At 37.8% G+C, this 26,473-nt stretch overlaps 1 protein-coding gene across 24 annotated transcripts in view; it reads left to right on the top strand.

Moving 5' to 3' along the window:
- The window catches only part of LOC117394601 (leucine-rich repeat flightless-interacting protein 2-like), an 86,816-nt gene that overhangs the window by 49,874 nt on the left and 10,469 nt on the right, over nucleotides 1-26,473 (top strand). For 6 of the 24 annotated variants that reach the window (XM_059012912.1, XM_033992913.3, XM_059012914.1 and 3 more), the window contains 16 exons: nucleotides 20-94; nucleotides 2,491-2,541; nucleotides 2,673-2,720; nucleotides 3,670-3,720; nucleotides 3,834-3,893; nucleotides 5,039-5,107; nucleotides 8,322-8,435; nucleotides 9,368-9,412; nucleotides 11,400-11,531; nucleotides 12,825-12,896; nucleotides 14,430-14,600; nucleotides 14,798-14,890; nucleotides 15,442-15,534; nucleotides 18,412-18,513; nucleotides 25,368-25,500; nucleotides 26,289-26,338. In XM_059012912.1, coding sequence (XP_058868895.1) covers nucleotides 20-94; nucleotides 2,491-2,541; nucleotides 2,673-2,720; nucleotides 3,670-3,720; nucleotides 3,834-3,893; nucleotides 5,039-5,107; nucleotides 8,322-8,435; nucleotides 9,368-9,412; nucleotides 11,400-11,531; nucleotides 12,825-12,896; nucleotides 14,430-14,600; nucleotides 14,798-14,890; nucleotides 15,442-15,534; nucleotides 18,412-18,513; nucleotides 25,368-25,500; nucleotides 26,289-26,338 — 1,359 coding nt within the window. The remainder of the gene's footprint in view (nucleotides 1-19; nucleotides 95-2,490; nucleotides 2,542-2,672; nucleotides 2,721-3,669; nucleotides 3,721-3,833; nucleotides 3,894-5,038; nucleotides 5,108-8,321; nucleotides 8,436-9,367; nucleotides 9,413-11,399; nucleotides 11,532-12,824; nucleotides 12,897-14,429; nucleotides 14,601-14,797; nucleotides 14,891-15,441; nucleotides 15,535-18,411; nucleotides 18,514-25,367; nucleotides 25,501-26,288; nucleotides 26,339-26,473) is intronic. The other 18 variants (XM_059012924.1, XM_059012918.1, XM_059012921.1 and 15 more) reach the window with 15 other exon arrangements.

Here is a 26,473-nt window from a genome sequence, read left to right as displayed (position 1 = left end):
TTACTTTGCCTTTTTACAGAGTGGATATTACCATGACCAAAGAAACTACAGCAGCCTAAAACACTCCAAACCTGTTTCTTCTTACCATACCCGGGTTTGTCTTCCTCTTTTTCTTATTTTTTTTAATTCTAATTTCATTATTTTCTTTTTTTTGGTGTTCTTTCTTTTATTCAGGCATTGCTCATCAATTAGTAACCTCTGACAATGCCTTGGCGCCTATTTCATTCTTCAGTTTTTCCTTTAATGTTTAATTCTGCTCTGTTGTATTGCAGTGTAATTTCACAGTAAAACATATTGGGTACACCATCAGTTTGCAAATCTCTTCCAAGCTCTTGGGTGTATGTTGTAAGACTGTCTGTCAGTTGTGCAATGTCCATAGCAAAACATAAGAGTTTTCCATTTTTTTTTGTTTTAACTAATATTACATTAAAATCACAGTTTATGATGTACTGTATGCAGTATTGTAGATTTTAAACATAAGTATAACATTTACTAAACAAACAAAACTGTACACAGTCTTAACACCAACAAGGTTTTTACTGCACAAGCTCCAACACAAGAATAAATAAATACTGAATGGAGACTAGCCTGAGGCCCTGTCCACACTATGCCTGTATTAGTTGCATTTAAGCCGGCTTAAAAGTGCTAAATACGGTTTGCGTCCACACTATGCAGCATTTAATACCGTACTCGAGAACCAGACTCGAGACCACCTGAGGAGGTAGTCTCGAGTCCGGTTCTAATTAAATCACATCAGGTAGTGCGGTTTATCAGAAGTGTGGACGCTGTAATACCAAACTACATTTTTTTGTGTATCCTCCAATATCCCAAAATGCTTTGTGGTATGTTTGGCGAAATACTCAGAGCAGGCGCCAGAAGGACTTGCTATCAGTGTACACTCCGCACTAGGTATTCATTTTAATGCTTCAAAAAATCGGTCCGGACATCTATGTTAAACTAGGCGGGAAAATAACAAAAACACAACGTTAAATTAGGCGACTTCAAAAATGAAATGCGAGTTAAAAGTAGGATCTGGGATGAACAAATCACGTAATTTGTCAGCTCTGTTTGAAATAAAATTAAGAGGACCAGAATTAGGCTCAGGCAAGATATGAAGGTAAAAACAAAGATTGTTTTGTAATTAACAGCTTTTTCTGAGTTTAATTATTAAAAAGAATCAGCTCAATTTGTTTAAAGGGACGTCACCTGATTAAAAATAATACCTGAAAACTTCAAGCCCTACTTGTGTGTGTGTGTGTGTGTGTGTGTGTGTGTTCGGATTTACTTTTTCCACAATACTTGTTATATTTCTTTTTAGCAATATGGACCGCTGTTAATATGGGGCATAACACATTATTTTAAAATAAAATACAGTGCATGGTGGGATACTATTGTATTAATTTTCACGGTTCGTTGCGCTGCTGGGAATTGTAACTGAACTATTCTAATGGTGTGTGGACGCATTAAGCCTGACTCAACATGAAACGGTACTTCAGTGTAGATGCTTTGACCTGGTTTGAGCGGTTTCCAGTATGGTTCTCGAGATCAGTTATGTAGTGTGGACAGGGCCTGAGAGACTTGTACAGTTATGGTTTGGATTCCAGATTTATGTATGCTTCAAGTGTAGGCATGATCTATGTAAGAAAGAGGAAATGCCATTGGGTCCCAATGTAACCATTTCTCACTTTCAATGATATTCAATAGAATCCAATGTTCAACAACTGCCGGATCACACGTAACTTCTGGTAATCTTCGTAATCTTCTTACAAAAGATGTTGAAATGTAAATTTACACTAAAGCTGTTTTTTCAAAGGAGATCTTTCTGCTGTTTCTGTAGTTGCTGTCTGTCCAGGAGTTAGGATTAACTGGTGGGAAAGTCAACCAACCGTCTGTGTGCTTTTTTTGTGCGTCTTTTTAAATTGAATATGTTTGTGCTATCAGCATCAAACAGGGATTCAAGATACAAGTAGCTCTCAGTTGCACAACATGTCCTTGATTAAGTGATCGAATCCTTTGAAGGTGTTACGGTGTAGTACAATGTAATTCTTGTCTTGTTACAGTAGCAGTACTGTCCCTCTGCTCTACAGTTTAGTGTTTTCTCTATCCCTGTATCCCCCCGACCTTCATGGGGATAGCTGTCAAGATTACCTTGCACCAGAAAATTATGTCTTCTGCATTTCTAAACCAAGCCAGAGCTGAGGAGTGGAAAGTTCATTGGAAATTCATAACTGGAATTTCAATCCAAAGGAAGGTGTCTGTGCCTTGGCTAGCAGGCATGTTAGTAAGAATATCCTTTTGTGTGTTCTGATATAATACTGTACTTTTTTTAGAGCAGGTCTCAAGTATAAGGGTTTTATATCCATTAGACATGAAGTTGCTGTAGGTTTTATTTAAAGAAACTCAAAGAGGTTGTCAATAATGTTTGCTTTTTCACCATTTACAACTAAAGCTTCAATGCTCACTTAATTTCTATTCATTATTCCTATGCAGTCCTCTTCATTATACAGTGACCCACTCGCAACAACACCCAAGAGTTACAGGGTCAGTATTGTGTGCTGCTCATCCTCTGATAAATGTTTATTTTTCTTTTTTTTTTTCCTGATGCACCATTTCTGTATTCAAGTACTGTGTGATATGTTGTAAATACACTACACTTTCCCTCTCTAACACAGTCATCCTCTAGTACAGACTCTCGTGGTCTGACACGGAGCTACAGTTTGGTTCGTATATAGCTACAAGAGTGTCTGCATGAGGAGTTCCATTCTTTTTGTGAGGTTAAGTCTGCATGAGTACAGTGTTTAAGCCTGAATTGCTTGTAATAGACTAGTTTAGAAATATTTACCGTATCATATATATTTTTTTTTAATATTCTAATTTTACAGATACTGTACAGTGGGTTTCTATTGGCAAATTGGCTTTCATTGTGTGTTTCGTTAAAAATGAATGATTCATCTTGTGTTTGTGTGTGTGTGTGTGATTTGCTTCCTGATATATATATCTTAAACAGAACCTTAATATTTTCTTTTCACACAGTAGAATTTAAAACTTCAAAATATTAGCAATATAATGGTCTTCTGCTGCTGTGTTTTTTGGGTTTTTAAAAAAAAAAAAAAAAATTTTGTTCCTATCCCTGCTTGTAAAAATGGTTATTTGCATTTTGGATAAGGATATGAAAAAATGGAGTACATTGTATACTAGAAATCAGTGTGCATGAGACTTTTTGATCAATTGTAAGTACAGTGACACTGCTAGAGTATGTCTCTGTTACCATGTGGAACAAATGCTTCAGCAGCTTTGGCGATGTACTGTAACCAAATTCTAGCCGTTTTTACTGTACATTTTGTATCTATTCAAGTTTTACTGGGCGTCTCCATCCTCCTCTGTACTCCTTGAGCTAGGGCCTTGACCAGTTGCAGTATCTTCAGTATTGCAGGACAGAGTTTAAGTACACAGTACACCTTAATCTGTTACTGTACACGGTAACAGTTCAAACATTTGGATTGATTTTTACTTCCTACGTTCAAACTGAATTTTAAACATCTAATGATGGGACCTTGATGCATGGGGGAGTGCTGTAGTAGTATTGAGTACTGGTAGCTCAGAAGACTGCCCTTGAAACTGCCCTTTCCAATGCATTGACTGACTTGTGATTGTTTTTTTAAACTTTAGGCTTCTTTGTGTGACGATGGTCTCTATGGTTCATACAGTAGTTTAAGAGCTGTAAGTGTCGATGGCCTGTTGTATACTTTTAAAATTGAAGTTGAGTTTCTTAGCCTACAATGCAGTTTCCTGGGTTGATGCATAGGCTAATAACCAATGCTGACTGTTCACAGCCTTCAGAATACAGCTATTCTTCTTCTTCAAGAGCAAGCTCCACTCGTAGCAGCCCTATGGTGAGTGTCGAGGTGTAGTCATGTTGTGTTTTAACCTCAGGTTTTGTTTCCAGTTTACTAACTACAGTTTTTCCAAAAACATGTGCATTGAGTTATTAGTACTGTATTGCAGTCTCCTCTATAGTCTAGTCCCCTTAAGCTTTATATAGTAATATAAATAATATAGTAAAATCATTAAACAACTTACTTTGGTGGTATTATTGAAGTACAAACATGAGCTGGAAACCAAAAACAGACACACTGTACAGTATTTTACTTGTATAAAATACAAGCAAAACATACTTAACATGCTGTACTAGTCAAGTCTAGGACAATGCTTTAGGCTGTGTTCCTAACTCATTTAATTTCCTGTTGTGTTTTTCTACCATTTCTCTCGACTGAATAATGGGAAAAAAGTCTCATGCCAGCGCTACTGTAACTGGAGTAGAATGTGCTGTAAAACAATCGCATAATAGTTTTCTGTATCCAAAGTTAAGCATTTTCTGTAGCACCTAACAATTTGTGAATGTGTTTGAATTTATATAATTGTTTCAATTTTAAAAGAATATATAAACATGACATCCCAGCACTGTCACTCAACAGACTTATTTTTTTTGCTTGGAGAATAAAAATGACAGGAGATTATAGTACTGGTGAAAAATAAGTTATACTGTATTACAAACAGATCAATAATCCTTGGAACTGTAATTCATTTTAATACAGTATATTTTCATTGTAGATGCTGTGTTTTGGGGTATTTGTTTGTGTTTTGATTCTTTTTCACTTAGCCACCAGTATTTCTCCACAACAGGAGAAAACTGCCTATTTTTGTAAAGTTAGAGAAGATCTTTTGATCTTCCTGCCTAAATGTTTTTGCAGCGGGATGAAATGTTGTAGGCACAGTATTGTTCCTCACTGAAGAATGAGATGCACCTATTTAAATAGTTGGAGTTGTACAGATATTTCTCTTTCACTGTTATTAGCACAACATAAGTTTGTCAGTGCTTGCACCAAGTTTCCTCACAGCAGCCCTCCAGCTTCTGTGTGTATACTGGCATCGGGTTTAGTTTAGTCTATATCATTATAGTAAAGTCAGAAATTGCATGCTGTGCCTCAGACTCCAAATGTGCAGAACTGTTTGTAATCATTTTGTGTTTAATCTTCAGTCTTCTGATGATGACACAACGAGCACTGTCTCCCAGGATCGTGCCAGCCGTGGGCGGAGGGACAGTGTGGTGAGCTGCCTTTACTTGCAACCCTGGTTCAAATATATATACCTTATGGTTTGAAGAATTGTGTTATCATACATCCTTTAAATAGTACATTCAACAGGGGGCATCTATGCCCAGTTTAATGAGGACCATTTTTACTAAAATAACCAAACCAGAATAGGACATATTCTAACATTTTCATCCCTATGAATCTGACCTTGAATTGAATTTAAACTCCAGTGCGTGCGTGCGTGTGTTTCGTTTTGCTTTTATTAAACATTTTTGTGGCACTGTTTGCAAAATAAATAAATAAACTATGGGAAAAAAGTTAGAATTTTTTCTGTCTTCTGTCTGCCAAGAGTAAACAATTACTTCAGTTTACTGTGTTGTTTTTTTTTTTGTTTGTTTGTTTTGTTTTGTCTGTACTGTGACAAACAGTGCTTTGGAGATGGTATTTGTTCTTCATCTACCTGCAGAGAATTAAGCCATATGCTTTGTTTTTGTGTGGTGTTTACAATATCACATCCAGATTGAATTACTGATCTCTTCACAGTATATTATTATTAACTTTAAGTAGTGTGGTGGAGGGCGCGACCCAATACCGCTGTACAAAAGAGCCAGCTCCTTTGCAAGGAGTGTATGTCGGGCTTATGTCTCTGTATGTGACATAAGCCATCCACGTCGCCTACCAGCCCTGCTGCTGCCTTCCCCCGTGCATGCTACACCCTCCCCTGCCAGCCTCAAGTCCTCAAGACTTCAAGACGCTCTCCAGGCTACAGTCCGACGAGTGCGTGCCGGGGTACCTGTGTCCACTTCTGACACCAATGTAGCGATCTCGGTTAACACAGGCAGACGCATCACACAGAGCGAGGCAATCCACACACAGGCGGAGGGTGGGCACAAACCCGGGACCACTCTCACCGAGATCTCTACTAATATATATATATATATATATATATATATATATATATATATATACAGTGCCTTGCAAAAGTATTCAGACCCCTGACCAATTCTCTCATATTACTGAATTACAAATGGTACATTGAAATTTTGTTCTGTTTGATATTTTATTTTAAAACACAAACTCAAAATCAATTATTGTAAGGTGACATTGGTTTTATGTTGGGAAATATTTATAAGAAAAATAAAAAACCTGAAATATCTTGCTTGCATAATTATTCAACCCCCACACATTAATATTTGGTAGAGCCATTTATATATGTGGCGCTGCAATAACAGCTTTAAGTCTTTTGGGGTAAGTATGTACCAGCTTTGCACACAGTGTTGGAGTGATTTTGGCCCATTCTTCTTGGCAGATTTGCTACAGGTTGTTCAGGTTGGTTGGACGACGCTTGTGTACCGCAGTTTTCAAATAGTGCCACAGATTCTCAATGGGATTGAGATCAGGACTTTGACTGGGCCACTGTAGGACATTCACCTTTTTGTTCTTGAGCCACTCCAATGTTGCTTTGGCCTTGTGCTTGGGATCATTGTCCTGCTGAAAGGTGAATTTCCTCCTAAGCTTCAGTTTTTTAGCGGACTGAAGCAGGTTCTCTTGCAGTATTTCCCTGTATTTTGCTCCATCCATTCTTCCTTCAATTCTAACAAGATGCCCAGTCCCTGCTGATGAGAAGCATCCCCACAGCATGATGCTGCCACCACCATACTTCACTGTAGGGATGGTGTGTCTTGAGGCATGGGCAGTGTTAGGTTTGCGCCACACATAGCGCTTTGAGTTTTGGCCAAAAAGCTCTATCTTGGTCTCATCTGACCACAAAACCTTTTCCCACATCACAGCTGGGTCACTCTCATGCTTTCTGGCAAACTCCAGACGTGCTTTCAGATGGTACTTTCTGAGTAACGGCTTCTTTCTTGCCACCCTCCCATACAGGCCAGTGTTATGCAGAGCTCTTGATATGGTTGACTGGTGCACCATTATTCCACTCCCAGCCACTGAACTCTGTAGCTCCTTCAAAGTGATTGTTGGCCTCTCTGTGGCTTCTCTCACAAGTCTCCTTCTTGTTTGAGCGCTGAGTTTTGAGGGACGGCCTTTTCTTGGCAGTGCCTGGGTGGTGTGATGCAGCTTCCACTTCCTGATTATTGATCCAACTGTGCTCGCTGGGATATCCAAACACTTGGATATTATTTTGTACCCTTTCCCTAATCTATGCATTTGTATTACTTTATCTCTAACTTCTGTAGAATGCTCTTTGGTCTTCATTTTCCTTCAGATTCACAACCTGACCAATGATCCTTCAACAGTGGGGTTTTTATCCAGAAAATGTGACAGCAACTTTAATGGTTCACAGGTGGAGGCCAATGGTAAGGTAATTGTGTCCTTGTAAGGGCAATTTCTTTCATCGGTGTAAACTGGGAGCTTCCACAGCACAGGGTTTGAATACTTATGCAAGCAAGATATTTCAGTTTTTTATTTTTCTTAAAAATATTTCCCAACATAAAACCAATGCCACCTTACAATAATTGATTTTGAGTTTCAGTGTTTTAAAATAAAATATCAAACAGAACGAAATTTCAATGTACCATTTGTAATTCAGTAATATGAGAGAATTGGTCAGGGGTCTGAATACTTTTGCAAGGCACTGTGTGTATATATATATATATATATATATTAGCTCAAAGAGCCAGCTATATATTCTGTTTTAAATTACTATAATGGTTATTTCCTGTACTTGATTTTCATCATTTGGGATTCAGACATGTACATTGTGAATTTCTAGAATTTTCGGGCAACATTCTACAATAGATAAACAAGATTAAGTGTTAAATCAAAATAATTCACTCTTTTGAGTGCCAGAAGGAACAAGAAACTGTGGATTATTTTGTTACTGAATCAACACTTTGAATTGTTTTTGCAATGTAAAACATTTCTTCCTACTGTAATTTGAAACTTGTTAGATAACGATATTCAGTTGGTTGTTAATATGGTAATTGGATTTGGTTTTCACTCCTTTGTTACACTTTGTTCCAATTTGCATAGACAATGTAGGTTGTAAAAAGAAGTTTGCAGGAAAATCAATTGTTTTTTTTTTTTTTGGGGGGGGGGGGGGGGGTAAAGTACTAGGCACTGTGAGATCATGGTAACTGTTTAAATACCTACTGTACGGTTCCCTTAAACAGAGATACAATATGAATTTATTGTATGTCTTGCACATGTGTTAACACCATTCTCCTTTCTTCTTCCTGCTTGCTGTCTTCCTCCTCTGCGGTTCTGTAGTCCTCTGACTTCTCTGATATAAGTGAGTCAGCTGCAGATTATTTTAGCCGCGCTAACCGCAGGGGGAGCATTGTATCTGACTTGGATGATCTTAGCATCCCAGACCTGGACAGTGTGAGTTTTTGGGCAAATAGCTAAAGCATGGACTGAATTCGTTTGAGAGGAATGTTTACTGTAGCTGACCACACTTTCTGACTAACATAACCTCCTACAGTGAAATTAAGCTGTTGACTAATTTAACTTAACAATGTAGTGCACATCCAGTAAGGTGTTTGTGAATTAATAAGTCACTGCATACAATGTGACCTGTTCCGGGAAAACCTGCTACCAGACATACAGTATGTGACTGTAAGGGTGTTAGATTTTGCTCTAACAGGTGACACAGATTTTTGCACGTTTTGAAATCGATGTGTTCTAATAATTGGTTTGAGTTTTTTGGTACTAACCATTTTAGATAAATGTACAATTTTAATGCATATAATAATAAGCATCTTGACTTCATTTATTACTTTTTATTTTTTCATATAATGTACAGTATGCATCATACATGGTTGTTTAAGAGTTTGAAGAATCTACAGTACTTTTTTGTTATGCACCTGGTTAGCTCTTTAACTTCAATGAGTATTTAGACTTTGATAATGTTATTTAGTATAATACTGTGCCTTTTCCATAAAATGTCTGTCTTATATTATCTGCGTTTTGCAAAACTCACAATAACAGTGATTTTAAAAATCTTAGGTTTCACACCAGGGCCAGGTATTTTCAAGCAGATCATTTGGTACACTCCCTTTTGTTATTCTTTACATTGGCATGAATTCAGCAATGTTGTACAGTAGTTGTTGTTTGTATGTGTTTTTTTTTTTTAATATAAATTATGGAATATCTCCTTGTTGATGAATATTTTAAAATGTCTACTGTACAGGACACAACTTTTCAGGGACCTAACGGTGGTGGTACTGCAGCACCCATAAAAATCAAATAGTTTTTAAAGCAAGCTTGTACATGTGTGGTACTTAAATGTAACTCGTGTTTTATTTTTTGTTTAGCTGGATGACAAGAGTGACAAGCATTTCACTGACTCATTCACTCGGGTAAGTTTACCTATCATATGTAAGGGAAGAACAATGGTAAGAGTTGACTCGGTAAAAATAATTCACTGTTTTGAGTCTCATTTAAAGACTATGATTATTTTCTTATGCCACTTAAAACATTATTTCCTAATTGATACCTGTTTGATAATGAGATTCAATTGATTGTTAATTTGGTAATTTATTACACTTAGTTCAAACAGTTAAAATGTTTGTCTTTCATATTTTGGGAATGTTGGCATGAGTTTGAGTTTCGAGTTTCAAGTCCCACTTACACAGACAAAAATGCAGGACATGAAAGTTGCATTAGAAAAATGGAAATGCGAATCATGAGCGGAGAATGAAGTTATAGATCGTTTTGCCAAACCTAAAACAGATAGGGGTTGTCTATGTGGAAATTAATTTTGTGGTAGAATATGGGGTAAAATTGTAGAGGGGAGATGCATAGGACCTTGAATAGTATGCAGTCTTTATCCTAGAATTTAAGGTAGGCAGTAAAAAAATGTGGGTGGAAAAAAAGAGATGTAATTCTTGCTGTTTAAATGAGGAATGAAAAATGACATCTCCCAGAATGCCACAGCTGTCCAAAAACACTGATGAACTGGCAATCAGTTAAGCTTATACATCTGTTTGTAATTTAGCAAGCCAGGCAGGTATAAAAGGACAGGTTTCAAGACAATATATGTCTGTGTGAAGGTAAGGACTTGTGTTTAGACCTGAATACGGTGTATGTTAAAACAAAGTACATTAAATCTGCGATTTGTGAAAAATAGGTTTAAAGTCAGTGAGCCGGATTAGCGGTCTGACTGAAAGTTAGGGATCCTGTTAAGTTTAGTTAGCACTCCAAAACAGGAGCTAAGATTTATTTTAGTTTTGTATTGTTTGTTAAAAGAAGCCGTGTTCCCACTGGAAAAGGAACACCTAAGACCAAATAAACATACAGGTACCGTCTTGTTTAAACCCATCCTTTGTTGTCGAGAATGGTTTATCCCCCAGAGACAGTGTTAGGAACCCAGAACTGTGTTCAAAGCGTTGTCACAATATTTATAATTTATGAAAACTTTTTTTTTACATTATGTTAATGTATAATTGTATTACATTTAGCAAACAATATGAAATGCTAAACTCAAATTGCAAGCCCTTTTCTAAGTTGAACTGTTGAATTGTTCTGTGGTTTGGTTGATGAATCAGTAGTTTTCTGTGGATTCGTAGCACAAACTGTGGATTTGTTAATCAACAATATATCTGCCCTGCACTCCCCTTCTCTTCGAATAAGGTGACCATAAGGCTCTGTGTTCAGCGGGACAGTTTGGGACAGTCCAGGCTTTTCAACTCAAAACCCAATGCATTCTGGTAAGCGTAGTTCTGTTTCTCTTAAAGAAAAGAATGGTACCTGAGAGGTAAAACGCACCAGAATGCATTGGGTTGTGAGTTGAAAAGGCTGAACTGTCCCACTGAACACAGAGCCATATGGTCACCTTATCTTCAAAGCCATAGTTAAAAGATCTGTAGAATTAATCAAAAGATCAAATGGTAATGTCACAGAAATGTTTTAATGAATAATAGTAATGGCCAACATTGCTAGTTCAGTTATCTACTGTAAATAATAATTCTATTGTGTAATATCTACTTAACAAAAGGTTGATATTCATTCTTCATGACTAATAGAGTACATTCAGGGTAATAGAAGATAGTTAGTTAGAAAATTGGGTAATAATTTACATAAAATGTCTAACTGCACTGTAATAACACTGTATTATGACAGTAATTACATGTATTATTGGTTGCATATGTAGTTACAATGCAACAACAAATAATACATTATGGCAGTTTATAGCTTTGTATGTGAAATGTATGTATTGTACATGTGGGTGTCTATTTACAATGTAATTACTATGTAATTACATGAGTAATTATAATTAAATTAGATCCAAAATATAGGAATTTGCCATTTTTCATGTGACTGTGTATTTTATTACAATTTTTTCAGCCAGTGTCCCGTAATGCTGTACCTGGATTATCTGCTGCTGCACTGGCCTCCTTGGGTGGGACCTCGTCTCGGAGAGGAAGCGGGGATACTGGCAGTATAGTAGATCCAGACGCTTCACTCAGTGAATTGAGGGTAAGATCTTTAATTAACTCATGTTTCCTGTACTGGTAATGATTGCAACTTTAAATACTGTATTCATATTAGTGCTGACATCCCATTCCTTTATTCATGCTGTCTGCAGGAAATGAGATGACTCCCACCAGCCCTTCCCCATGAAATCATATTTTATGTTTCCCTTTGCAATAAAATCTTTTCTCTTACCAGGATAATTAAACGTGAATATTTGTGTGGATTAGAAACAACTTTTTTTTTTTTTTTACTGCAGTTTTCTTAACTAAAGTTGCATCCCTTGTATGAGGCGCTTGTGTAATGTGAGCTCTTGTGTACTACACTCTTGCATAGGGCAGCAGTGTGGAGTAGTGGTTAGGGCTCTTGACTGGAGGGTCGTGGGTTCAATCCCAGGTGGGGGACACTGCTACTGTACCCTTGAGCAAGGTACTTTACCTAGATTGCTCCAGTAAAAACCCAACTGTATAAATAGGTAATTGTATGTAAAAATAATGTGTAAAAAATAATGTAATTGTATGTAAAAATAATGTGATATCTTGTAAATTGTAAGTCGCCTGGATAAGGGCGTCCGCTAAGAAATAAATAAAATAAATAAATAAATAAATAAGTATATAGAGTACTATTGAGTGTACCGCACAACTTGTAATTGTATAAAGCAGAAAAAACAAGAGGGTTTACACATAATTTATTATTATTATAATTATTATTATTATTATTATTTGTTTATTAACAAGGAGGTTAAGTGACTTGCTCAGGGTCACATAGTGAATCAGTGAGTGAACCAGGGACCTCCTGGTTGCAAACCCGTTTCTTTAACCATTGGACCACACTGCCTCCTATACCTCGCATCCTCTACCTGAAGTTTGTATAAGTACAGTGCTCTCTTTGTTAATTCACATTTGACAGTAAACTATACTGTACTATTCAATATTTAGATTTGAGATGCAAGTCAGAAAGCGAAAAAAAAGAGGAGCACATCAAGTGCTTTTACTGGAGTACTGTCTACAACCAGCTGGTATGTCGGCATCGCTAAACCCTATTTGTTTACATAGCTGTGTATTGGGATGTCTCTTTTTTTCCATACCGGGATACATGCTCATTGTCATTGTGCTGAATGTATTGGCAACAATAAAAAAAAATAATTTAACTTTTCCCTTACGGTGTATTTGTTGCATGGTCAGCACACCTGGTGATTTTATATGTTGGTCTCTGTCTTGATCTTCTGTAAGCTTCACTTTTTGACATTCTTTCCCCTCTTGCTGATTTATCCTGTGGTTCGTTCCATGTGCTCAACAGGATATCTATGATCTTAAGGACCAGATACAAGATGTAGAAGGGAGATACATGCAGGGACTAAAAGAGCTCAAGGTATCCGGGCTGATGCCCCTAGCATGCCTTCTGTTTTCTATGACTGATGATGGCTGTTGTTTTCACATTAACCACACTTTGATGTAACTAACTCTTCTTTTAGCTGAGCTGCTCCGTAACTTCTCTAGAACACACTGCATGCATGAGGTTTTTATTATTTTAATGAACATTGTTGTGCTATCCAGGTATTCATTTTAAATTAAAAAAATAAATAAATAATTGTAGTTCATGGAATTGTAATATACCTGAATATAATGGAAAACTGGTTTGCTCTGATTTTCAAATGATGGTTGACGGGAAGTTGCATTTGCTTTTTCAGCTTTTATCAGGTAGGTTTGAGACGGAAAAAAAAAACTGTGAGTCTGTCCATTTGTCAATACGTCACACTTACAGTAGATTATCACATATGCTGTACATACTGTGGTCTATGTCATGGTGATCTACATTTTCATTAAAATGGTATTTCTAATGATGTATTTATTTATGTAGGGGCTGGTTAAGTGTACAAGGAAATAAACAAACTCCCAAGTGGATAAACGGTTAGATAATTGGCAAACAAACAGTTTAACTAAATAAGCGTGTTATCTTAAATGTTTGTGTTGGTCTAATATAAATCTTTTGCTGTGTCTCATTTTTTTATGCCATTATACTGGATCTGTACAGAAGTCAGACCTACTGTATCTGAACTATTCTATCCAGATCACTGTTTTTATGTCTCCATTGCTGAATGCTTTGGGAGGGGAGGGGGAGATTCTCCCCATTATTGATTTATATTTTTAATTCCTGTTTTGTTTTGTTTAGTTTGTGGTTTATAATGTACACATTGTCCTGATAGACCTGCTAATATTTCCTTCCACTCATAGTTTAATCCAGGCCTGTTCTTACATTATCTGTTTTGTTTATTCTCTTGTGATATCAAGCCCGGATATAAACCCATGGAGGAAGCAGGCAGCACTGTGTGTATACAAATATCTAGCAGCATCTGGGTAATGGATTAAATCTTAATTTAGTTTTGCCAGTGTTGAGATCACAGCGAGTCTACCCCCTATGCCAGATGCCGTTATATCCACTCATGGATCATCATTTTATTTATTTATTTATTTATTTATTTATTTATATATATTCATAGTCATAGATATATACATATGTCTGCTGGGATTAATGTAGTGTTCTTAAGAGTCTCTGATGTTGTAATCCTTAATTTTGTAATGTAGGTTAGATGCTGTCTACCGTACAGTATTTGTAAAGCATTTGCATTATAGTAGAGCCATGAAATTGCAATATGTTAATTGCAATGAGTGTGTTTATTTTTGTTTTCCAGAAAAGTGGACAGAATGGTCGAAGTTATTGTTTTTATGTGGTTATTGTGCCTGTTTAATTCTAATAAGTACATTTCTTTAACCTATAGCCCGACTGCCCCTGCATTTCCTGTGACTGAGATGCTTTGCATGGTCTGATGAGTTCTCCAATGTGTCTTGCATTAAGGGTCACAGATTAAAATACGCTGAACCCTGTTTTGTGTAAATCTTGCAGGATTCATTGACAGAAGTGGAAGAGAAGTACAAAAAAGCAATGGTCTCCAACGCACAGCTGGACAATGAGAAAGCAAACCTGATCTATCAGGTGGACACGCTCAAAGATGTAATTGAGGAGATGGAGGAACTGATGGCAGAAATGCATCGAGAAACCGAAGATAAATCAAAGGTAATCTGGATTATCACGCAGTCTTCAACGCAAGCAAAGATACTGTCTACTAAGCATCCAACAAGAGAACTGCTTCTTATCAAATCCCAGTGTTCTGCAGCACTGGCAAGTTGGTTATATGTGCAACACCTAAGGAAAAACATTGCACTGCAGTAAATTTACATTTCTTAAATGACATCAGCCGTTTTCTGTTGCAGGAATTAGAGCGACAAAAGCACACGTGTAACGTCCTTCAGCATAAAATAGAGGAACTTAAAGAAGGTGTTCGCCAAAGAGATGAGCTAATCGAGGTAAGACACGACACACATTTTTTACATTTACATGCTGTAGGGTATCTTTGTTTCCAAGTTTCTTTTGATGTTTTTTTTTATTTGGATGGTGTTTTTACAGGAGGTAATGGACTACAACAATGTTTAATTATGTTCATTGCTTTACTTTTAGAAAGAACAACACCATGCGTCTTATTAACTGATAATCAAAGTTCAAGGATTGAATAAAACAAACATGTAGACACAAAGATTAACTGTGGGTCTTTCTCACTTGGCATTTTTATTTACTATGCTTTATACCAGGAAAAAAAACAAACTACTATTTCAATTCTGCTCACATTTTTGTTTCAACTCAAAACAGTCAACAGTCTCTATCTTGGCAACTTACTGCTTTTCAAAGGTTTCTTTGTTACAGCGCAGAACCATCTCCCAGTGTCTTGGCTGTTATGTTCAATTGATCCCTCCCCCCCTGTGCTTCATTTTACAGTTCTTTTGTTTCTTTTTTTCCTTTCTGTTCATTTCATTTCATTTCTTTTCTATTCTTCTTGTTTTTGTGCACATAAATACTCCAGGAGAACCAGGGTATGCAGCAAAAGTTAGATTCTCGCACCAGGGAAGTGTTTGATCTGCAGGAAACGATTAACTGGAAGGACAAAAAAATTGGGGTAGGAGACGCAAATCAAATTTAGGGGATTATGATGTGCGATAGACTGATTTCCTGCAAATCTGTAAGTCTGGCACCATGCAACTTAACCTGTTTTCCCTAATAACTGCGGATTATCCTGTGGCAAACGGCTACAATGTTTTTGTTACACCCAAAGCTTTCTACAAGGCAAGCATAACAAACAGAATATAACGTATTGGGGATGCAAGATTTTCCCAGAACGAAACCATCAATTTCTTAAACTTCCAAACCGAACGATACCAACCAAAAGTTCAACAGAACCGAACCCAATACAGACCTTTTCATACAATGAAAAAGCATTGCCATTCGAAGCATTATGTCAGCTGCATTTTTGGGAGTTCATTGCGCACTTGGCTGCATGTAGATGGTTTATATTAACACTCCTTAATAATTTTAGTATAGTAACATAAATGAATAGTTATGACAAGGCTTACCCAATTTGATTCTGACAGACCTCAGTTAGGGTAACCACGGCTTCAGACATACTGTACTAGTCTGAGTGTGCAGATGTCCAGGTCTGAATTGTTTTCAGGGCTTCTAAACTGTTTATTTGATGAGCGGTGCTGGTACATCAAAAAAATGCATCATATGAAGTAAAAGCTGGAGCTGGAAGTTTTTGAGTAAAAAAAAATAAAAATAATAATTTGAGTCTCTTGCGCCTGTTATTTACTATGTGTAGACCTAATTTAGATGTAATAAAAAATAAAAAAATGATGCTAAACTGACTAAAACAGCCAAATGAATAAATGAAAAAAACGCTTAGTTATTATTCCGATGGTTCTTACGGTACATTGATTGCATTCAAGTGTCAGGGCATTATCCATAGAGTCATATGTACTATAGTAACATAATAAACCAGCACACCAAACAATAATTTTTTTTTTTTTTTTTTTTCTTCTGGCGGGCATGAATACCAGCTATTAAATGTATTATTTGTACGTGATTTGCCACTCCTAACCTACCACGGCAACAATGGGGGTACCAGGAAAATAACAATGCATTATTTTATCCTTTATAAATTATGTCTGATTGTATAATTTGTTAGTATGAGTGAAACAGTAACACTGTGTTCAGCTTATTTTTTTCATATTTAAAAAAATACACATGATACATGACACGTGTATCATGATATGCACCATTCTTTTAGCAGTTTTTCGGTTTTAAACTTTCATTTTGGTTTTAAACTTTCATTTTGGTTTTACCTTGTGCTTCATCCTGTGGATGAGATGTTAAATCATTGTCCTATTGTAAGTGACTCTGCATATAATGCACAGTTCACAGCCTACCTCCACTATGAAAGGTGCTATATTAAAAGAAAATAATATATATACAGTGCCTTGCAAAAGTAATCAGACCCCTGACCAATTCTCTCATATTACTGAATTACAAATGGTACATTGAAATTTCGTTCTGTTTGATATTTTATTTTAAAACCCTGAAACTCAAAATCAATTATTGTAAGGTGACATTGGTTTTATGTTGGGAAATATTTTTAAGAAAAATAAAAAACTGAAATATCTTGCTTGCATAAGTATTCAACCCCCACACATTAATATTTGGTAGAGCCACCTTTCGCTGCAATAACAGCTTTAAGTCTTTTGGGGTAAGTATGTACCAGCTTTGCACACAGCGTCGGAGTGATTTTGGCCCATTCTTCTTGGCAGATTTGCTCCAGGTTGTCCACAGCACAGGGGTTGAATACTTATGCAAGCAAGATATTTCAGTTTTTTATTTTTCTTTAAAATATTTCCCAACATAAAACCAATGTCACCTTACAATAATTGATTTTGAGTTTCAGTGTTTTAAAATAAAATACCAAACAGAACGAAATTTCAATGTACCATTTGTAATTCAGTAATATGAAAGAATTGGTCAGGGGTCTGAATACTTTTGCAAGGCATTGTATATGAGGCATATATAGGCTATGAGGCATCTTAACTTGCTTGTTTGATATATCATCTGCAGTGCCTATTTTTTGTGCGCCTGTTGCGTTATGTACACCTTTGAAGAATATGTGACACCTCTACTAGCTCAGTTGCCACTTGCAGAGCATTTGAGCAGGAACTACATTTTTAAAAAGACAGAGATTTTTGCAGCAGTCTATCGTAAGTCATTATTGCATGATACAGAGTTTTAGATACAAGAATTTATCTTGCCAGTAAAGCAAATGATTCAGCAGTAGTGCATGACAAAAATCCATATTCACCATACTGTGGGTTTTAAATGCATGTTTTGAATGACGACTGCCATCAGTTTTTTTTATTTATTTAACAGATTAAAGCAGTCTTATTTTAATTTGTAGGCTGTTGAGTTTAGAAACCCATGCATCCTAGAACAGAACTTGAAATAGATAAAACATAGCCACTTAAAAAGCAAAGTTGCATGACTCATTATGGGATGAAGTTGGTAACAGCAGGTTTTTTTAATTGTTTTTGAGAATCTTTGCCTCTGTTAGATCATCAAAACAGTATTGTTAGATCAGTATCAATGACCCCTCTAAAAATCACATAACATAATTTTGTTTCTAAAAAACAAAATCATCTTTTGAGGAACACAAAACATCCACGTGTTCAGAATGTGTGTGATTGTGTGTGATTGTTACTTGTTATTTTATTTTATATTTTGTTTTATATGTATTTGGTTGCCTTGCATGAAGTTTTAGGCGTGTTCCAAAATGAATGCGAGTAACGTGGTGTGGAATCCCTTGTAGATCTACATTGAATGGTTTTCCTCTTGTGTGAATCTCTTCCCACCAATTCCATCACAGCCTGCTCTGTTTTTGCTCTTTATCTCTTCTGCATTTGATATCCTCTTTCTCTGTGCCATTCTTTTTTCCCTGCTTCTTGCCTTGTCTTAGGCCCTAGAGAGGCAGAAAGAGTACTTTGACTGCATTAGAAATGAGCGAGATGAGCTCAGAGATGAGCTGGCTGTCCTCAATGGAAAAATGAAGACAGGAGAGGTATGTCATAGGGGCTTCCCACAGGCTAGGAAGGCTATGAAGGTCCAGCTGCTGCTGCTGCTGCTATTTTGAAAACAAATAGTGCTTTATAGCCTGATAAGCAAACAGGCATGCTAAAGCTCGTAAATGACATAGAAAGTATCTCAATACAAAGCTAATGCAATTGAACATTGCAACCTCCTTCATGATCACTTGCTTCTTGTACATTGTCTTTCCTTCTGCTCTCATTTAACTTCTGAACCATTGCCTAACTGTCAATTTTGAAAAAAAAATCCAATTCAGGTGAACACCTTGGGGCTGTTAAGTAAACCTTTTGACACTGTAAGGTTTTTAACGAGTTGATTTGTGGAGGGTGTCTCTCTCAGCCACATGGGTTCAATAGAGGGGATTCAGATTCATCTTAGAAATCTCTGAACTTTCATCAGTCGATCAAAGCAAAATGAGTTATTATTATTTTTGTGATTTTTTAATGGTTTAAATGTTAGGTTATGTTAGGTTATGTTTATTGGTTTCTAAAGGTAATAATACAGACTAGTGAGCAATACCCTCTACCTTCCCAACTTCATAGATAACTGTACCAGACATCAAGTAATGCCCATTTTAATCAGGGTATTGCTTTAACTAGCTCTACATATTAAAAAAAAAAACCTTTAACATGAAGTTTCATATAGAAGGAGGAGGATGATCACAACATTTCTGAAATTTGCCAATATTAAGCCTTCCCCAGCATTCACTGGACTTAACCAGGCTGTGTGTGCTGTGCCTTATAATGACGAGAATGACATTTGCAAGTGAAATGGCATTAAAAGGAAAAAGGCAGCCACTGCCATAATGTACAGTCATAGCGCCTTACTGTATAACTGGTTCTTTGCTCTTAAAGATTGCAGCGTAACAAGGGAGCACTCTATGAACTAGCATTTCAGCAGCTGCTATGGGCATGGTCTACTAGATCATATTTGAAACTGAAAACATATACAACAGTTTTGCCTCTCAAGTAGTAAAGCTATACCTTTTTACATAAGTTTGTAAGTTACAGAAACAGGTACAGAAACATTCATGGACAGTTATCTTCTCTAACTGTTGTGCATTGATGAAAATACTTTGTATTAGTAATGTATGTCATAGTAATGTATGACTGTTTTTGCAGCTGGTACTGTTGACAAGGTTCTAAAATTGACATAACTTGTTTTGAATTGCTTTAAAACCTTATTTCAAGTACCATTATACAGTATATGTTAATGAAAATAAAATAGTTATATGTAAACTGCAGACAAAGGTATTGGCACTATACCACAATCTTCATCAAAAAACAAACTTATTTAATTTAAAGTATTCGTTCATGACAAAAGTATTGGCACCCCTACTTTTAGTATTTTGTGTTAACTCCTTTTGCTTTTATTACGGCTTTTAGACGTTTATGTTCATTCTTAACCAGTATGTTACATCTTGGCGGTAAAATCTGGGCCCATTCTGTATTGCATATTTACTTCAGCTGAGACACATTGGTTACACAATGCTTGGCTACAGTTTTTTTTAGATCATTCCAAGCATTTCTATTGGATTGCAAAGAACATTACAAAAATGTTATCTTTGTTTTCTTCAAGAATTCCAGAGTTGACCTAGCCGTATGCTTTCGGTTGTTGTTGTGTTGGAAGATTAACTGTCTGCCAATCAGACTACGAGCAGATTTTGTCATTGTACTTTGTAGAATGCTTATATGGCTGCATTCATTTGGTCTTAACTGTAGGTACACGGTATTCTTTATTTGAAGTCTTTCCCTTTTTTTCTCCAAACATACTGTGGTCCATTTTTGGGGAAAAGTTGTTGTATTTTAGTTTCATGAATACAACTCTTCTGTTCAGGTGCCTTTGTACAGTTCTTTTGTGCACTAGTATGCCTGTTTCTAAATCTTTCTTTAAGTCCTTGGTTGTTAATCTTGGATTTTGTTTAGCTGCTTTGATTTTCCTACCTGCTGTACCCGTAATTCTTTGGACGTTCACTTTTTCTAAGCATTTCAGTTGAAATTATTCTGTGGTACTTCTTGATTATTGCTCTGATTGTAGATTTTGGTATTCCATATTTCTTTGATGTTGTTCTGTAGCCATTTCCTTTGTTGTAGTTTGCTATGTGTGCTTTTCTCAAACGTGAATCCAGCTCCTCTGTCTTCACAATCATCTGCTATGTTGCCAAAAGGTGGTTCTTCAACAGATAATTACCTCATTTTCTGTCTATTGACTATTTATTAGGCTAGTAGGCTGTGTGGTCCAGTGGTTAAAGAAAAGGGCTTGTAACCAGAAGGTCCCCGGTTCAAATCCCACCTCAGCCACTGACTCATTGTGTGACCCTGAGCAAGTCACTTAACCTCCTGCTGCTCCGTCTTTCGGGTGAGACGTAATTGTAAGTGACTGTGCAGCTGATGCATAGTTCACACACCCTAGTCTCTGTAAGTCTCCTTGGATAAAGGCGTCTGCTAAATAAACAAATAATAATTATAATATTTATAATGCAGCTTAGTTACTGTGTCCATGGTTTTCAATCAATTAATATATTTAATTAGTTCTATTATATTTTTACACTGTTAATGTAAAGGTGCAATATTTTTGTCACAAACAAATATTTGAAATTGCTTAAGTGCGTTTGTTTTTTTATGAAGATTGTTTGTTAAACTACCAGAAATTGTGTATTTTGGTCTTTTGTCATATTAATTATTGGCTAATGTTCATTAAATGCTTGTATTTAACATGTTTTCTTGAATGATCTTATACGAAGTCTAGGGTGCCAAGATTTCCATGACATGCTGATTTTAGACTTGGCTCTTGCCAAGATAAGCACCAACTAAGACGTAGCTTTACAGTAAACTAATGTGATCCAAATGCGTTTCCATCCATTTGCATTTCCTTCCATCTGATGATGTAGATATCCTTCTGCCTTGTGTTGATGGCTAAAGTGTAATGCTGGCTCCAGGGATGAGCTTATTTTGCCTCCCTGGTGCATCAGCACACACAACGGCTGCAATGCTGGCTTCAGGGATCAACCACAGTGTGGTCTCCCCAGCGCCTCAGCATGACAACCGTCTGGATTGAGCTTAGGGTACATCTCTGGGGTCTTCAAGTGGGCACTTTCCATACTTGGTGTTTTGTCGACTAGCTCACAACACCTCAAGAGGGCTCGATGGTGATTTTGGCGTCCCAGAATCACCCCCTCCATATCCCACTCAGCTCAGCCCAGCTGACTTACCTCTGCTTCAACGTCGCATTCTTTCTATTGTGATTGAAATCTCCAATCAGAATAATTCCGTCTCAACCACAGCCAGCCGCTGCTCCAGATAAGTTCTTCACTGTGTGGCGCAACTCTTGACCACTGAATCTGATGTCTCTGAGAAACCAGGTTGTAGAGTGTGCCACAAATCCTCGACAACCCAATCCTCATAAACCCGGACTCTCCATCCTCGCTGTTCCTCTTCAGCAGCTAGTTGAGCATACCAAAGTTTCTTTCTCTCATACGCCTCATCCACAGCATCCTCCCATGGCACTGTTAACTCTACCAGGTGAACGAGGTGTGCTGATCCAGACCACAAGACAATATCTGGGTGAAGGTTAGTGGTGGCAATCTCAGTTGGAAAAATAAGCCGTTGGCCAACATCGGCCAGCATTTTTCAGTCTCTAGCAGCTTCCAGTTGTCCTGGGCGAGGATTGGTTTTAATACCTTTTCTTGGTGGTTGCTCCCCTGGACAGAGGAATGTTGTCCTTTGTGTGTAATGTTGTGATGGAACTGGTGGCAACTTATTATCTATGTTGTGTGTGTCTTCCAATGCTAAGGCCAAACAACGCAGCACCTGGTCATAAGGCCAAGTAAACCGTCCTTGGAAACATCCTATCAAAATGTGCCTTAATGTTGGTGGTGATGAACACAAAGGACATGACGGATCTTCTCCTATCCGGAGGTTTAGGTTCTGTGGTGTGGGAGAACGTCATATGCTGACCTGATGAGGATACTGATCCTGCTGTGTTCCACCATAGGTCTCGCCAGCAGCATCTCATCCATTCTCCCTGCTTGGCCTGGGAAACTGCCCTTACGCACCTCATCCTCTCCTCCTGCTTTTGCACCTTGTTGACTACCAGCTTCCTCCGTTGAGCTGGGGCTGCCTTGTGCCATGTAGGAGGAGCTAAATTGAGACCAAGACCTCCTCTTCCATGCTGAACTTGCCCCATGATATTACCGATTCGAAGGGCAACCTTTGCATTTTCCACGGCTTCCTTTGCCGCCCACTTCCTTCCAGTTTTCAACACAGGTGCTGCCTCCCTTACGCATTTATCGCGTGACTCTACTAATTTCATTTCCAGTCGGACCTTGGCACACTTAAACTCCTCGGTTAGAGTGGAGACTGGTAGCTGCAGCATTCCTTTACCATAAAGTCCCACTCTGCTGAGGCAACGTGGAACTCCCAATCATTTCCTGATGTATGAACTGATTAAAGCTTCCAGCTTCCCTGCTGTTGTCAAGGAAACCTCGTACACAGTCAGTGGCCACTGCAGCCTTGGCAGTAGACCAAACTGAAAGCACCAGTGTTTGTTTGCCCAGTAAAGCACTGCTGTCTAGGCTCTTCAACCCTTCTACTGTTTGTTGTCTCACTTCTCCCACATGAGCTGTGTCCTTTAGGTCCCCGTCATACCCAAGACATTTCACTGGCTTCTAAGACACTGTTGGTATTGCCTCACCATTAATGTAGAACCTGTTATCCACTATGTTACCTTTAACTAACTATAGAGACGCTGCTTGATTTAGCGGGCTTGAATTTGCCCAATAACTGATTATTTGCCCAATAACTGATTAGTGCAGGCCACTGTTGTAGTCATGGTTGTCATGTCATCCATGTATGCTCGAATTGGTGGTACTCGCATTCCAGAAGCCAAGTGCTCTCCTCCCACTACCCATTTTGATACCCTAATAATTACTTCCATTGCCATGGTAAAAGCCAGTAGAGAAATGGTGCATCCTGCTATTATTCCAACTTCTAGGCATTGCCATGTAGTGCTGAATTCTGAAGTTGAAAAACAAAATTGCAAATCTCCAGAGTTGGCTTTCACTAAATGTGTTAGTCATCGTTACACTGAAAAAATCAAATGCTGCCTAAAGAAGTTAATGTGGCACTGAACCGTATGCATTAGCCAAATCCAGGAATGTCACATGGAGTTCCTTCCTGATTGAATTTGTTGCCAGATCACACTGATGTGTTCTAAGCATCCTGGGAAACCTGGAATCCCGGCCTTTTGTTCTGAAGTGTCAATGAAGCAGTTCTTTAATAGGTAAGCTGACAATCTCTGAGCATGCTGAAGAAAATCTAACGAGGAAATAGGGCAAAAATGACTGATGCTTGTAGAATCTTTTTCTTTTGGTATGAAGACCCCACTTGCTTGGCGCCATGCTCTTGGTACAACCTGTTTTTCCCATGCCACTTTCATCAATTTCCACAGGATTTGTAGAACTCCTGAAGCACTCTTGTACACTCTGTACGGAACTCCATTAGGCCCTGGAGATGATGATGCCCTTGCTTTTTTTTTTACAGCTTGCTATACTTTCCACTTCCATTTGGTATTCTGGTGGCTTGATAGGTGGGATGGCTGAAGGAATCGACATAGGCTCCTGCTTTTTTGAATCTGTGTGTTTCCTCAAAATATCTCTCCAGCTCAACCATAGATGCTTTTAGTTTATTCACTGGTGAATAACTTACTTACAAATTTGAATGGATCTTTATAAAAGTTAGTTCTTGCACGTTTCTTTTTTATAGCGTTTCCGTAGGAGCTCAGATAAGCTTGCATCACTGCGCAGGTCTTTTATGATCCTTTGTAAGAGACTGAGTGCCTCCTTCTGACTTTGTTCTGCTCTTCTCCATTGCTTCCTCAGCTGCCTCCTTTCTCTAACTAAGTGTTCAATCTCCTGCTACCGTCTAGCCTATTCCATATGCGTAGATGATGTCCCTAAATTTATCCAGCTTCTTTTCAACTGTTCCACTTAACCTTTCCAACGCAAAACAGAGATCAGTGTTTACTGTATCCCATGCTGTTTTCTCACAAGCACTTGGCCATTTAACTCCAGGCTTGTGCCCGTTGAGGTTCTTTTCTCTCTTAAGCTGGTTTTTCTGACCGGGTTAACAAGGATCATTAGGTTCATCACTAGTTGTATCCATGCAAGTCCTCGTCACGTCTATCACAGGGGTGCTGATATCCTGCAAACTGTGGTTTGTTTCCTGTCACTGGATTTCATTCGACTGACTTCGTAAGAAGTACTGATCAATGAGAGGCCCTTGTCCCTTCTCCCTCAAGCCTTTCATCCTCTCTTGATGAATCTTCAAACCCCTGACCGTTGTCGCCTTGCTCCAGCCGCAGACACAAACATGGAGTTCCATGTCTTTGCTAACTGCAGATCTTGAGCTAGTCCTTTGTGAAGTACTCTCCATTCTCATATCCATTTCCTTTCCTAAGTTGTTAACCGTGTTATCTAACATTGAGTCATCTTCCGCACCTGCTCTTGCAGACTCTCGGTATTTTTCTCTTTAATTTCTTTGAACCCTTGGGCGGGTGTCTCCACCATCCTAATACTTTAGTCTGTTACTGTTTTATCAATTCAGAATGAGAAAGCCTCAGACTTTTTTAGTTGCCATTATATTTTGTGATTTTAAACAGACAAATGCATATTTCCACTGTTTTTTTTTTTTTAGCAATTAAATGTTGTTGGTTGCAAAAGTCTTGTTGATATTTCCATAAAAAATTAAATCACAAAGTTTTGATTGTCTGGTTTTTAATTGTATGCATAAACAAAACCCTTGACTCAATAACGTGCTGTCTTTTCCTCAGAAACATGGGCTGGTGATTATCCCAGAAGGCATGCCAAATGGTGATCTAAACCATGAACCTGTGGTTGGTGCAATAACTGTGGTGACGCAAGAAGCTGCTCAGGTTCTTGAATCTGCAGGAGAAGGACCATTAGGTATACAGTCTACTTACCTACACTAGTGTTTTTGTAAAAAAATAAAAATAGATGTTAAGGTTATGAGAGTATTTTTTGATCATGCGACCAAACCCCCCCCCCCCCCCCCCCTACAATAGCCATGTGACCCCTTATTGGGTTGGGACCTCCAGTTTGAGAAACACTGGTTTAGACAATACTTGATGTATACTTGAAGATAAAAGTGTGTATGCGTGTGTGTGTGTCTGTACCAGTGTACGCTTTTTTTTCTCGCTGTGTTCATGAAATCCCCTTCTAGTGGTAGTGGAGCTGACAGTCACAAGCTGCACTGCCCCGGGTTATGAGGAGATGCAGTATTCAGGGAACTACATGATCAACATTGAAAGATCAACATCTACCACTTCCTGGATTATAACACCTTTTGATTGTCCTGGATTTGTACAGTGCTTCAAGAAATGCTGCAGCATCCAGTTACTGGAGTTGACCTAAATCGTATCCAGCTTCTGTGAGATGTGCTGTAATAGAGGGTACACAAGCAATCGCTGCCCCCAGCCACCAATGGAGACATTAGCAGATGTTCCAGGAGGGATGGTCTTGTGCACCTATAAAGCATGCTTATGTGAATGCAGCCTGTTATCACAAGAGGGGGTGGTTATGTGACTTACCTGTACTGATTGTATACCTTGCACACATACACATAATCCCCTTTGAAAATGTATGAAGTAGTAAAGCTCTTATTTTGCTGTGGAAACTTCAAATTGCTAACACATTTTTGTTTTCATGTATATATATATATTTTACATCTTTAGACGTCAGGCTAAGAAAACTTGCAGATGAAAAGGAAGAACTTATAGCCCAGGTATTTATGATTTTGAAGATTTGCAATTAAATTTTTTTGCCTAAAGGTAGATAATTTAATATATAAAATATATCTGTTTTTGTTACTGGCACTGGAGTTTTTGTTTACATATATTTTCTAAAGAGCACAAGACCT

The sequence above is a fragment of the Acipenser ruthenus genome, chromosome 3, assembly GCF_902713425.1.
Source record: "Acipenser ruthenus chromosome 3, fAciRut3.2 maternal haplotype, whole genome shotgun sequence".
Lineage (NCBI taxonomy): Eukaryota > Metazoa > Chordata > Actinopteri > Acipenseriformes > Acipenseridae > Acipenser > Acipenser ruthenus.
The sequence above is the reverse complement of the archived record's forward strand: the minus strand, read 5'-3'. Positions and strand labels throughout refer to the sequence as shown.